At 52.2% G+C, this 13,704-nt stretch overlaps 5 protein-coding genes across 5 annotated transcripts; 4 read left to right on the top strand and 1 right to left on the bottom strand.

The window, feature by feature from the left end:
- Positions 1-1,647: 1,647 nt before the first annotated feature.
- Positions 1,648-3,169, top strand: AtWU_02867 (uncharacterized protein; the record flags this gene model as incomplete). The annotated part of the gene is made up of 2 exons (XM_035497980.1): positions 1,648-1,809; positions 1,871-3,169. The coding sequence occupies 2 exons, from the start codon at positions 1,648-1,650 to the stop codon at positions 3,167-3,169; spliced, it is 1,461 nt and encodes a 486-aa protein (XP_035353873.1).
- A 984-nt stretch (positions 3,170-4,153) lies between these two features.
- Positions 4,154-7,225, top strand: AtWU_02866 (uncharacterized protein; the record flags this gene model as incomplete). Its single annotated transcript, XM_035497979.1, has 3 exons — positions 4,154-5,354; positions 5,406-6,115; positions 6,173-7,225. 3 exons carry the CDS (start codon positions 4,154-4,156, stop codon positions 7,223-7,225), a joined length of 2,964 nt encoding a protein of 987 aa, XP_035353872.1.
- A 957-nt stretch (positions 7,226-8,182) lies between these two features.
- AtWU_02865 (putative MFS multidrug transporter) lies at positions 8,183-10,325 on the top strand (the record flags this gene model as incomplete). Its single annotated transcript, XM_035497978.1, has 3 exons — positions 8,183-9,036; positions 9,092-9,338; positions 9,399-10,325. The coding sequence occupies 3 exons, from the start codon at positions 8,183-8,185 to the stop codon at positions 10,323-10,325; spliced, it is 2,028 nt and encodes a 675-aa protein (XP_035353871.1).
- A 419-nt stretch (positions 10,326-10,744) lies between these two features.
- On the bottom strand, positions 10,745-12,427 carry AtWU_02864 (3-deoxy-7-phosphoheptulonate synthase class II; the record flags this gene model as incomplete). Its single annotated transcript, XM_035497977.1, has 6 exons — positions 10,745-11,801; positions 11,855-11,906; positions 11,959-12,051; positions 12,105-12,168; positions 12,222-12,331; positions 12,400-12,427. The coding sequence occupies 6 exons, from the start codon at positions 12,425-12,427 to the stop codon at positions 10,745-10,747; spliced, it is 1,404 nt and encodes a 467-aa protein (XP_035353870.1).
- A 550-nt stretch (positions 12,428-12,977) lies between these two features.
- AtWU_02863 (huntingtin-interacting protein K) lies at positions 12,978-13,475 on the top strand (the record flags this gene model as incomplete). The annotated part of the gene is made up of 1 exon (XM_035497976.1): positions 12,978-13,475. The coding sequence occupies one exon, from the start codon at positions 12,978-12,980 to the stop codon at positions 13,473-13,475; it is 498 nt and encodes a 165-aa protein (XP_035353869.1).
- Positions 13,476-13,704: the final 229 nt, after the last annotated feature.

Below are 13,704 nucleotides of genomic sequence, written 5' to 3'. Positions count from 1 at the left end.
GGATTGGCACGTCCAGACAGTACTCACGAAGCCATTTTAGGTTCTGCATCGCATCTAGCCTTCTCATCTTCGTTGCCCGGCATAATTCTCATCAATTCTGTATGGAAATTCAAAGGTTCAGGGCATTGCACTGAGTGTTGGCAGTGTCTGGATACAAACATTGGAACTACCATGTAACCAATTTTCAGCATCTAACATCTGACAGACATCCGAACAACTGAAGTCGAATGGGACAACATCGTCTTTGATCCAGCTCGGTGTGCATTGGGATGGGCAAAGAATATATTCTTCTTCTCATAGTGATACAGTTGAAGAATGTTACGATCCTCCTTAGTGTAAGGATAAGTGGTCTCTCACTGAAGGAGCTGTCGTGTTTTTGGCATGATGGAAGATGGCAGGAAGTCTGTTGCCCTGAAAGCGAGATCGGCTATCTACATGAATATGGTGTAGATGAGGAGTGGGTCAGGATTCAGGAGGAGAGACTCCATAACGAGACTAACAAATAACCAGACCAACTAGTAAACCGGGAGAACTTTATTCCGATGGGGTACTCCGTAATGACAGCCCCATCCCTGGTGGTGCTCAGTTGACCCTGGCGATGATAAGTGAGCTTAATTTTCCTTGGGCAAATAAGCTGACTGAACTTAAAGCTAGAGAGAGAGAGAGAGGCGCCTGGAGCAAATCAACTGAACACAACCCCCAACGCTGATCCGACACCAACCAGAAAACCAGCAGCGAAGGAACGTGTTCTAAAAATGGCACGCGCCGGTGGTTCGGGAAGGAAAACCCGGCAGCTTCAATTTGTATTGCGCCTCTCGTTTCACAATGAGATCGTCTTTAATTAGTCGGGAGGGTGCGATGGAGTCCTTTTTAATTTGTATAGAGACTCTGTTGATGCGTAATTGTGTCGTGTCACGATCAAATTGACCTCCTGAGTCTGGAAGCATCCCAAGGGTCGTACTACCAGAGTACTTCTGATCAGTCACTTCTTTCTGGCTGGGGGAAAAATCCATTCGCTCTTTTATCTCCGCCAGCGACCCAGCCACTTTCTCGTCGGCATCAGCATCAGCATCAGCAATCAGTCAATCAGCGCCAATCTGTGGCCCTCCCCTCTTGCCATTCGACAACCACTTGCAGGCCTGTCTTGGAATGATGAGCATCGTCATTCTCTGACACCAGTTAGCCGCTGAAATCTTGCCGCGGTCCTGCTCGTATTCTCTCTCCTGGTCCTTTCTTTCCCCAGCCATCACAGCTTGAGGCCATGGATTCGCGCATGTCTCTTCTCCTCCATAATTTACCATCTCATTCATTATTGCTGGCTCTATCTCTAGCTATTCGTGTTGATTTCAGTCGCATTCTATGGTCTGATTCGTAATATCTTATCAAATCTTCCCCCAGGCCCCCCTTCTGCAGCCTATCTTGCTTTTTTCTTATTCATTCATACCACCGAGTACCAAACCTTCACTGTTCATCCGCCAGTTCCGCAGCGTTCCCGGTTTAGGCTACCATTTCCAGTTCGCCTCCGATCCGGGTTTTTCAAACCTCTTTTCGCCTGCGATAATACCTCCTATCGTCGACTTTCCAGCTGGTCTGCATGCTTAGGGGCTATAGATCTGGGCTCATTCCCGATCGCCCGGAATCCACAGCATGCACATTCCAGTCAACTTCCGCCAATTTGACATCCGTCAGGATGGTCCGGGCAACATTATCAACAATCCCAACACCAACACCAATAACACCGATAATAGCCCGGATAAAAATCACGCCTCCGACAATGATAACTCGAGCAGGAATAATATCATTATAATAGTGGGTGCTCTCTTTCTTCGGTTTCCCGCAGTCACTAATGCATCTTTTCCTCTAATTGCAGTGCGTCGCTTGCATCATTTTCGCCGTGGCATCCGCCTTAATGACCTATTTCGTCTTACGTACCCTCCGTCGCATGAACTGTCGCCCGAAATATTTGCCTGGAAAATTCCTAAAAGACAAATGGAATAGGTGGAACGTGGGCGTCTCATACGGTCAGGTCCCGGGGGCGAATAATCCAAATGCGAACACCAGAGACACGCCTGCCGAAGGAGGCTCGGAGATGCGAACTACCACCCCGGCCGCCAACAATACGAGCAATGTTCGACGGGATACATCGGTTCGCTCGGTCATCACCCTTCCCGCCTACTCGCCCAGTCCCAAGCCAACGGAGCAGGTCATCGCTCGAGAGGGGGAGCGAGCAGGCATGGACATGGTTGTCGAGTTCCCCGAAACAGCCGAAGAAGAGGAATCCCGCAGAGAAGAGCTGATGGAGTCTCTCTACCAAATCCGTTTGCAACGGCGAGAGGAGATAGCCGACCGTGAATGGCGGCGACAGGAGCGCCGGGAGGCTCGTGCTCGTGGGGACTATATTCGCCTTGAAGAACTCCGGCAGGAGAGTCGGGCCCGCGCGAGAAGCAGCGCGTCTGCCAATGGAAGTGGTTCAAACCTCAGCGCGGCTCTGGCGGAATCTCGTAACCGTGGTCGCGATAGGCGTATCTCCAGTGTCTCTTATGCAGAACTGGGCCACGTGCGGCATGACGGGTCGCGTATCAGAGCCACGTCGCCCGATTCGGACCGTCGTCCTCTTCTCACCGATGCATCAGCGCCCGATCGATCCTCAGGATCGATTCTCACCGGCGTTCATTCTCGAGGCGAGTCGTACTCGTCGTATCAGTCTGGGGTATCCAACGTCTCCGATGCGGAGACTTTGACTCAGGTGCAATCGCATGCTGCGTCTGCTCATTCGGCTGATCGCCCGTCAATAACGGTCGACGAGGGTGATGTGGGTGAACTCAACATCCCGCCGCCGGAGTACGAGGTCCTGGAATGGGGAGAAGCGCCGCCTTATACGAGTCCAATCGCGGAGAGGGGCGAGCATGCGCCGCAGCTTCGTGACTTGACCCCCCTGCCAACCATCCATATCGATGTGGCCAGCCCTATCAGCAACACTCCCACCACGCCCACGAATCCTCTGCGGGAAGAGGAGCCGGAAGAGCAACAAACCGCCGAACCAACTACCGAACAACCTGCCACCACCACTCAACCCATCACTGAAGAGCGTGTCGAAGAACACCCTGCTTCTGAATCAGCCGAAACACACCTCTTGAGGGATGACACTCATAGTCACCAGGCGTCTTGATTTCTCTATTATCGATGTGTCTTTTCAACAACTAGAAGACCTGACCCATCGGTCTACATTCACGGCTGCCATTCCTCGCCCTTTCCGACCTCGCATTCCAATACCCGTTACGAGCATAAGCGTTTACGACCCTACATACTAGCATATAGGTTGTTTTAATTACTCTCCGACCCTGTCAATAGTTTTTTTTTCCCTTGGACATTCATGTTAGCCCGCAAGGCGTTTTATTGAAGGCGAATCTATGGACGGCTCTTCTTGTTTTCTCAGCCCACACCAGTCTGCCTGTACATTTATAGAAGGGGGCACTGTGTTTATTGGATCTGTCTGCACATATTATACGCTCCCGCATATGATGGAAAATCTCAATGCAAAAGCTTCAATAACGACGTGCGAAAATGTTGTTTAGAATAAGTTTCATGAATTGGATAATCACTATCTATCTCTGCAGCTTGGCTCGTGGCGTAAGCATTCGGAAGGCGGTCAGGCGCTCCACGGGAGGGGGGCCCACGGGAGTAAACAAACCAAAAGCAGCGGGCGAGTTCCACTTGGTCGAGGACGTAGTAACTTGTTGCCAGCCCAGCCTCCTCATTTATTTCCGTCGCATCATCCACTCGCGTCCCCATTGCGTTGTCTAGCCGGTTAGCCAGGTCTTACCGTGCAATTGTGCTGCTTCTGCGATAGTCTGGAAACCGCAGTGGCTTGTCTTCTCTAGGCAATTGCACTGTCGTCCTTTCTTTCAGTGGTGGTTTCCCTGGCTACTTCCTCCTCAAGCCGGGAGACTCGCGCTGCACCGACGCGCTACCAGCGACTCTCTAAACATTTGACTGTCCGCCGTGCAGCTTGCAGCCTCAGAACAACGAGCGGATTACTTCCAAGTCTACTTTGCTGATTCAGTCAGCTTGATCATTGAATACCTGTGAGGTACTCGATTTTTCACTCCGTCAATAAACCATCCCAAATAGGCGCGTCACATCAGCCGGCAACATGTCGCGCGAAGCAACAACGAATAGCTTCGCGTCGTTTGGCTCCGACTTCGACCCTGAGCACGAGGCGCTCGCGTCCACCAAGGAGCTCGGTCATGGTAGCCCCCGACTTCCGTCCATGCACACCAACGCCAGGAAGCGCCACGAGTACGAGGAAGAAGAGCCCGACTACGCTTTCAACACATCCACCTTCGAGCAATATCTACCAGATTTCTCCCCGGTCGGCACATCCGAAGAGGAAGAAGAGGCCGACAACGACGACAGCATCTCCATTGAGGCCGGCCGAGGCCCGACAAAACCTCCCCGTCGATTGGACGACTCGAGAAACTCCTACATGAGCATCGAAAACAGCGTTCGCTCGTCGTCACCCGCCGTCAGACTCGATTATCCTACTTCTAATACCCCTCAGAAGTCTGCTCTGCGGAACCCGGCACGAAGAGCGGTCAGCGATAGTCTCCGAAAGGATGCACAAATCAGACGCGCCAGCCTTGCCCATAAGGAGAACGTTGATCCCCACACAGCCAAGTCGAACCGCAAAGAGCGACGAACGCTGTCAGACATGCACGCAAAGGTTCGCGATACTTATGAAGGATCCCTAATCGAGGACGAAAGGCCTCCGGTCATGGCCAACAGTACGCGTCCGACACGTTTTGGAAACCCCAACCTCTCTCATCAGATTGCCGATGCGGTGGAGAAGGCTTCTCAGGAGGCTTACGCTCGCGAACTCCGTCGCGGAAAGTCCAGTAACAGCTCTCGCAATATGGCCAACAATGCAGGTGATACGGCTACTCAGCAGTCATTCCTACTACCGGATCTTCCCAACTTGTCAGAGTTGGTCTCGGGCGTCTATGAAGACGGCACGCCCGTGTATGCGCGTCAGAACAGAGCACGGACGACGCGCTTTGTCTCCCCTCCGCATGATGCTACTGATGTTTCTTTGACTCGCGAACACATGCCGCTGGATGCTGTCCCCATTCCGGAAGATGAAAAGGCACTCTTCGTTTCATTGAGACTCTTGCAGGACAAGGTTGCAGAATTGGAGAGGTCCAAGTCTGACGCCGAACGGAGGATGGATGATATGAAGCGGGAGAATGAAGCGCTGAGGGCAAACAAGCGCTCAAAGGATAAGCATGGTCGCAGCCGACCTTACGAATCCGACGAGGATGACTACCGAAGAGATCAGCTTGCCAACGAGAACCAAAGTAAGCACTTCTATATTGGTCATCGCGATACTGAGCTAACTCTGTATGCAGAACTAGATGCCGCCAATCTGGCTTTGCAGAACAAACTCGACATTATCGAAAGAAAGGCCCAAATTCAGGAATCGACTTTAAAGCGGCTGAACCGAGAACGAGACATGGCAGTCTCTCAATTGGGAGTTGCATATCTGGAGAGCCAAGACCTCAAGAGCGAGAATGAGAGTCTGCGCCAGGAGAATGCAGACTTGAAGTCGCAGATATCGAAGATCTTGTCCGCGGGCTCCAGAGCACGTGAGGACACAGTCGAGTCAGAGCAGTCTTCTATGACTGATGCAAGCGATGAGGATAGCCAAATTGATACGCAGCATAGCAAGCATACGAGCCGAAGCACCCGCGAAGTCACTGGCAAGAGCTCGCGATCCAAGTCTAGACGTCAGGAAGATTCGCGCGCCAAGATCTCGACGCAGGTCGATAAGGAAATTTCCCGGCTTGAAAAGGAGCGTGCAGAAGAGGCACTGTTTTCGATCGACGTTCCCCAGACCAGGGAAAAGTCCAAGTCGAGATCAGGAAAGTCCAAGAGCCGGTCGGAGAGCAGTGATGTGAGCACCAGGAAGCAGTCCAACACTGGCAAACAGCGCGTCAAGAGAGTGGTTGTCGAAGAGGTAGAGGAGACTGAGCCTGTTGAATCGAGTGGGGAAGTCACTGGAAACACCAAGAAATCCAATGCAACGGAGCAGGACTTGACCCTGCTGAGCTTCGTTGATGTAAGTTGCCTTTCGTGTTATTGCCACATTACACACCCGTACTTACTCGAGTTTCAGGAACGTGAAATTGCTCAACTACGGAAGACGCTGGAAGAGGAACGTCTGGCTCGGAAACGGCGGCAGTCGAGTACAAGCAAAGAGCAGACTGCAAACGAGACCGGAAACACGACCAGGCAGAGCCTGGCTAAGTCGACGATTCCCAGAAAGTCTTCCCTCAAAGAAAGTAAGGGGTTGCCATCTAGACCCGCCTCGGCCATGGGTGACTTGACCGCCAACTCCAAGGCTAGCATGACTGAAGGAGAAAGTAACTTGTCGGTGCCTGTCGAACGCCCCAGACGGCATTCGGACAACTCCGGGGCCGCTGCTTCTCAGCGACGCCGGCGGAGGATGGCCGAAGAGATGACCTCGGCCTTTATCTTGCCTGATATTACGTTCAACCCCGCGCATCTGGTCGAGAACAATCTTTCAAAGCTTCCTGAACCTGCTCAGCGTGCACTTGACAGTGCCACTAAGCACAATGGGAAAAACTGCACGGTCTGCAAGCAGTCCATTCCAGGTGCCTCTTGTGAACATACTGCAGAGGCAGTGAAGATTCCGAAGCCCGTTCCCGTTTCGGAGCGTATGCCCGAGCCGTCCGTCTACAATGAGGAGCCTACCATGCGCCCCGCGCAATCGCCAGAGCTTGCCCTCGCGACCGTGCTCAAGGCTTTGGAAGATGAGCTGGCCCACCTGAAGATGCAGCTGGTAGCATACCAGGGCTCGTACAACAAGCTGGATGCCTCGCTGAGCAAGCGACAGAGGAAGTCTGTGGGCGAGAAGATCGAGAAGCTGTTGAAGGATATCGACATGAAGGCCGACCAGATTTATGCGCTGTACGACGTCCTTGAAGGTCAGAAGCAGAATGGCCGTGAGATGACGGAGCAGGAGATGGAAGTGACTCTTCAGTCGATTGGAATTGATACGGCAGGACGGACAGCAGACGTCACCGCCACCACGGACAAGTCCTCTCGCAAGGAACCGGACTCGGAAGACGATGATGAGCTCCCTTGGGAGGGGTTTGAAAGTACTCTGGAGATGACGGGCAGGACTGGTGGAAGCCGTCGCAACTAGTTGAATACCACTGAGCTATCGCTCTTCTTTTCCTTGATTTGTTACATTGGTCTTGAGCATGTGTGATTTTAACAGTGTACTTTTCTCTATTCCCCTTGTCTTTCATTCTTTTTTTTTTCTTTTCTCTCACGCTCTCCTAGTCTTGTGCAGATGTAATGTTTTCGGATCAGGTTTCCGACTGACTTTGTGTATGTCCCTGGTTTTTGAGAACGCGATGATGCGCAGGGTCTTTGAGTTGATCCTCGAGGAATGTGTCCGCCGTGCATGTGGTGTGTGACTGTCTTTGAGAGTCCTCAGACTCGTTCATATGCCTGTTGCTTGAGGTTGTTCTTGGACGTCGACGGACTGAATAAGATCTCCGTCCAGGTGTTAATCTCGCAACGGGATGCGATCGGACTTGCCCTTCACCCCTCTTTCTTTCTTCCTTTTTCTTCTTCTTTTCTTCTCTTTGTCCTTAATAGTGTTGGATACGGCGTTCTGATTCGGATGCAGGGAGTGCCTAGCCTTGTTGAATTGACTACTGCCTGTCTGGGATGGGATTTGATAATATGTTTTTAAAACGGTAGCACAGATGAGTCAATACTTGCTTGCGTACATGCAATGTTCGTTTAACTGAGTAGGGGGTACCTAGCCATGTAAGGGACGCGGTGTTACACAGTGCAGGATGAGAAGAATGGGGAGCGATATGCATGTCGCATCCTCGTCTATACAGAATCAGGCATCGGCAAAGTCGCGGCGACTAAACCCGAGGCAGGTTTAGCGGGGATGACAAGCTTCGGGCGAATCTTTGGCTCATCGCCTCTTCGGCTTTCTTCTTATCCACTTTCTTCTTCTCCCCAGATTTGTTCCCACCCTTTTCTTTTTCCGTAGATTTTATCATCTCCGTTGAATTTTGACTTTGAAGTACCTGACGGCTTCCCCAGACTCTCCTACTGTTCTTGACGATAAGATCTATATATGACCTCCACACAACCACCCGAGATCCGCAACTCCCACACCGACAATCATGTAGATACTACTACTGCTATCTCCGCGCCCGAGGCCGACGCCTCACGCCTCCGCAAGAATCCGGACACCCAATTTCTGTCGCCCGCCATGTCAGTCGATTCCTCCATCGACGGCGACAAAGACAGCGTCAACACTGCCATTCACGACGGCAGCTCGGCGCAGACCCGTATACTTGCGCCGGCGCCCATGCCCGAATCCTCCCAGTCGCGGCGCTTATCAGTAGATGATCACAACAGTAGCGACAACGACGACGATGACAGCAGCTTCAGTGACAGCGACAGCGACAGCTTTAGCTCCAGCGACGATGACGATGAAGAAGATACCAATCTGATCGCGAACGAGGACGCCCCCAACCCCAACGAAGAGAACAACGACGCCGACGAAAAACCCGTAACATGGTCCTCACTACCGAAAAAGAGCCAACTCGCTATCCTGACCATCGCCCGTCTCTCAGAGCCACTCACCCAGACCTCCCTGCAAGCGTACATGTTCTACCAGCTCAAATCGTTCGATCCGTCCCTACCGGACTCGACTATCTCCGGACAGGCAGGCATCCTGCAGGGAAGTTTCACCGCGGCGCAGTTCTTGACGGCTGTGTGGTGGGGACGACTAGCTGATGCGGAGTGGATGGGGAGGAAGAGAGTGTTGCTGATCGGGTCGCTGGGGACGTGTATCTCATGCTTGGGATTTGGGTTCTCGCGGTCGTTTGTGGCTGCTGCGGTGTTTCGCACGCTGGGAGGTGTGTTGAATAGTAATGTGGGTGTGATGAGGACGATGATTGCGGAGATTATTGAGGAGAAGAAGTACGTCCATACCCTGTACCTTTTCTAAGATGAGTAAGATCACTAACATATGTAGGTATCAATCTCGAGCGTTCCTCTTACTGCCCATGTGCTTCAACATCGGCGTCATTATCGGCCCAGTGCTGGGCGGTGCCCTAGCAGATCCAGTCAAGAACTATCCCCAGATCTTCGGTCCAGGCACGTTCCTGGGTGGTGCGAATGGGGTGGAGTGGATGCGCAAATGGCCGTTCCTGTTACCGAACCTGCTCAGTGCAGTGTTCATATTCTGCTCATTACTGGCCGTCTTCTTCGGCTTAGACGAGGTACGCCCCATCCCCAATCCAATACCCCCTTCAACCCATCATCTAATCATCAAGCTACAGACCCACGAAACAGCCCGCCACCGCAGCGACTGGGGCCGTCAACTCGGGCACCGCATCTCACGCGCCCTCCGCCGCACCAGACGCAAAGACAGCAAATACTACCAACGACTAACCGAACACCCCGACGACGAATCCCTCTACATCGACAACACCTCCCACCACCGCCGCAGCATCAGCATCAGCAGCCGCTCCTCGCGCCCTAAGCCATCATCAACAACAACAACCTCATCCCGCCCCTCCTTCCGCCAAATCTACACCCGCAACGTCCTCCTCACCCTCCTCGCCCAATTCCTCCTCGCCTTCCACACCTCCGCCTTCAACGCCATCACCTTCACCTTCCTCCCCACCCCACGCGCCCCTCCCTCCACCAGAACCGGCTGGTTCCACTTCTCAGGCGGCCTCGGCCTGCCCTCCTCCCGCGTCGGTCTCGCCACCGCCATCATCGGAATCATCGGCCTCCCGCTCCAAATCTTCATCTACCCCTGGGTCCAAGGCTACCTGGGTACCTTACGCTCCTTCCGCACTTTCCTACCTTTCTCCTCCCTCGCATACGCCCTCATGCCCTTCCTCCTCCTTCTTCCCCGCGCAGCATACATCGTCTGGCCTGCGTTTACCGTGGTGATCGCACTACAGGTCGTGTCGAGGACGTTTGCACTACCCGCTGCTGTGATATTGGTCAATAATAGTGTCTCAGATGCGAAGGTGCTCGGCACGATTAATGGCGTCTCGCAGAGTATTTCGTCTGCGGCGAGAACGTTAGGGCCGTTTTTGGGCGGTTGGGGGTTGGGTGAGGGGTTGAGGGGGAATTTTGTCGGGGGTGTTTGGTGGGGGTTGGCCGTGGAGGCGATGGTTGGGTGGGTTGTGTTGTGGTTTATTTGGGAGGGGAGGGGGATTGAGAGGAAGAAGAGGTCTTCTACTACGAAGTAGTATGTAGGGGGATGGGTGGGGGAGTTGTGTATATATGCATTTAGTTTGGTGTGTATATGGGATGGATAGATGGTGGTGGGTCAGTTGGGTTATGATGATAGACGAGACGGCCTTTATTCATATTTATAGTATACTATCAATGGATATCATTTGACTACTATTCATGGTTTGTTGGATACGGGTATGGAATGAAGTAGAGGTAGTATAAATATGGATATCAAACTATAAAGGTAGTAGATAGAAAGGATCAAAGTAGTCCAATCAACTCTAGCTATCAATGAAACAATTCCCCTCTCAACACATCCTTAAATACTTAGCAGAAATGGCTTACCAATAACCCGAAAAAAAGTATATTAATTCCATACCATCATAAAAACCTTACTATCCTTCCATTTTTAGTCCCAAGGGGTCTGGGCTGGTTATATAGACTCATCCTCCGCCAACTCCTCATCCAACTCCCTATAAAACCCCGCCACCAAGAATGCCAACTCCAACGCCTGCTTCTCATTCAACCTGGGATCACAAAACGTCGTGTACCGCTCACTCAGCCCCTCCTCTGTCAACCCCCCAGCACCACCCACACACTCCGTAACTGCCTCACCCGTCAACTCCAGATGCATTCCGCCCAGGAATGACCCCGCCGCGCGATGTATCTCCAATGCCTGCTTCAGCTCAGACAAGATATCGCTGAAATGCCGCGTCTTCACCCCGGACGGCGTGGCCTGCGTGTTACCGTGCATGGGATCGCATTGCCAGACGGGGATGTGTCCCGAGGCCTGTACGGCGGCGATGTGGGCGGGGAGGTATTGTGAAATCTTTGCTGCGCCGTAGCGCGAGATGAGGGTGACTTTGCCGATTTCGCGGGCTGGGTTCACGATGTCCAGGAGGGAGGTGAGTTCAGCGGGAGTCATGCTAGGGCCGATTTTGATGCCGATGGGGTTGGCGATGCCTCGGAAGAATTCGACGTGTGCGCCGTTAATTTGGCGGGTGCGGTCGCCGATCCAGAGGAAGTGAGAGGAGGTGGCGTAGTAGGATTTGAGGGGCTGGGTGGAGGTGGTGGGAGGGTCGGGGTTCTTGAGGTGTCGGAGGAGGCTTTGTTCGTATTCTAGGAGGAGGCCTTCGTGGCTGGTGTAGATGTCGACGGTCTCGACGCCGCGGTCGGTGTCGATGCCGACGGTTTGCATAAAGCGCAGGGCGTCTTTGACGCGGTTGACGATCTTGGTGTATTTCTCCCGGATGGAGGGGGTGATGACGTGTCCGAGACCCCAGTCTAGAGGGGAGTGCAGGTCGGCGAGACCTGAGGAGAGAGAGGCGCGCATGTAGTTGAGTGTCGCGGCGGAGTGGAAGTAGGCTGAGACCAGCCGGGAGGGGTCTGGTTTGCGGGACTCGGGGGTCGCGTCGAAGCCGTTGATGTTGTCGCCGCGGAAAGAGGGCATTTCGACGCCGTCGATGGTTTCCATTGGGCTGGAGCGGGGTCTGTTTGTCGTTAGTGGGTGTCGTTGTTGTTTATGTAGAGAGTGAAGACTTACTTGGCGAATTGGCCTGCAATTCGGGCGATACGGACGACAGGCTTGTTTGCTCCTGGGTGATATTAGCATGATTCGTTATATTAGAGTTATAGTAAGAGACATACCCCAAATCAAAACCAAACTCATCTGCAGAAGCAGCTTCACCTTGGCTTCAATCATGTCCATATTGCAGTAATCGAACAGCTCCGCGCAGTCGCCTTGCACAGTATCAGTACCGGCGGTAATGCGGAATCTAAATCCGTGTACTCACCACCCTGGAGTACAAAGGCCTTTCCCAATGCAACATTCTTCAAGCTCTTCTTTAAGTCATTCACCTAAAATTATATCAGCTTGTCTGTTCAGCTCTCAACGAAACGATAGATCGCACCTCTTGAGTCGTGACCAACGGCGGGAGTTTCTGCAGCTTCGCCAGTGCGGCTTGTACGCCCGCCGCATCGTCATAAACGACATCCTGCTTGATGGGTTTCGAGGCCCAAGCTGGTGGGGGTCAGTCATCGCATTACTTTTCCTTCCTCATAAGAGGAAAGGTAGATGGGTATACACACAGCTAGGAGACCATTCTGACTCCGCCATTGTGACAGAGTCGGTGGAGGCAGCGAGGAGTAATTAGTGATTGATCGACGCTAGGGAGCTGTCAAGAGTGGATGTTGATTCCCCACCGCTCTTTGGAATTGGAAGAATGAATGACAGCAACGAGGCAAGGAAAAAAGAGATGGAAGTAGAGGAAGACGACGAAGAAGAAAAAGAAGCAATCGAGATGAGGAATAGAAAGAAAAGCAAAGAACAACAAACACGTTACACTTTCAATTAAATTAACTTTCAATGCAGAAAAAAAAGAAAATCGGTTATTCGCGGATTTGGACCCTTTTGAGTCACGCCTGTCCCGCTAACCCAGACAGGCAATTTGCTCTCTTTGCCATGCCATTTTATTATTGAACTCCGACGTCATCTCAATACTACTACTACTTATCTCTACCATAATTTATAAAACTTAGCTACTTGGTTAACTTCATTGTTTGCCCCTGACCTGACTAACGTCTGACAGTCCAATTCCAAACCCATCTACTTATCCTGCATCAATCAAATCAATTAATCAATCAATCAATCAGTATCATCAATCACCATGTCCGACTCCATCCCCTCCGCCCACCCCGATGAACATCATCAACACCAACACCCCACCAACGCCGAAGACCGCAAAGCCGCCGCTGCCCTCTCCGCCCTCAACCCCAGCCACATCGCCCCCGACACCCCCAAGTCCTCCTCCACTCCCTCCGCTGCAGACCAGGAAGCTCTGGGTCAGGCAATGAGTCGCTTGGAGATCGCCTCGGGACAAACTGGTGGTGCTGGTCGTGGTGGCGTGCAGAAGCCGGTTGAGGCCCAGAAGAGGGTTCCGGTGGAAGGGGCTAAGAAGAAGGCGGTTAAGGTGGCGGTGGAGGATGTGAATCTTTTGGTATGTCAATACCTTGGACAACTGTTTGGGTGGAGGCTAATGGCGACGGTGGACAAGGTCGAGGAGTTGGAATTGAATAAGAACACTGCGACCGAGTTGTTAAGATTGCATGATGGGAATGTGGTGGATGCCATGAGAGCCTTCGTCTCTGTTGGTCCGGGTCTGTGAGTATACGACTGCGGTAGGTTGAGTTGAGCTGGTCTCGCATCGACAAATTATGTCTTATTGTAATGATAATGAATTACGAATCAACATCGATTATGCCTCCATCGTCAAAATTACAACGCTTCAAAGCTGAAAAAAACACATAAACGGATGAAGATGAAATGAATTCCAAGTACTATAATCCAACCATACGCCACTAGACAACAAAGGGGTATGTAGTATAACCATAACC

Source organism: Aspergillus tubingensis (genome assembly GCF_013340325.1).
Source record: "Aspergillus tubingensis WU-2223L DNA, scaffold_4, whole genome shotgun sequence".
In the NCBI taxonomy this organism is placed as follows: Eukaryota; Fungi; Ascomycota; class Eurotiomycetes; order Eurotiales; family Aspergillaceae; genus Aspergillus; species Aspergillus tubingensis.
This window is presented reverse-complemented; position numbering and strand designations above follow the sequence as displayed.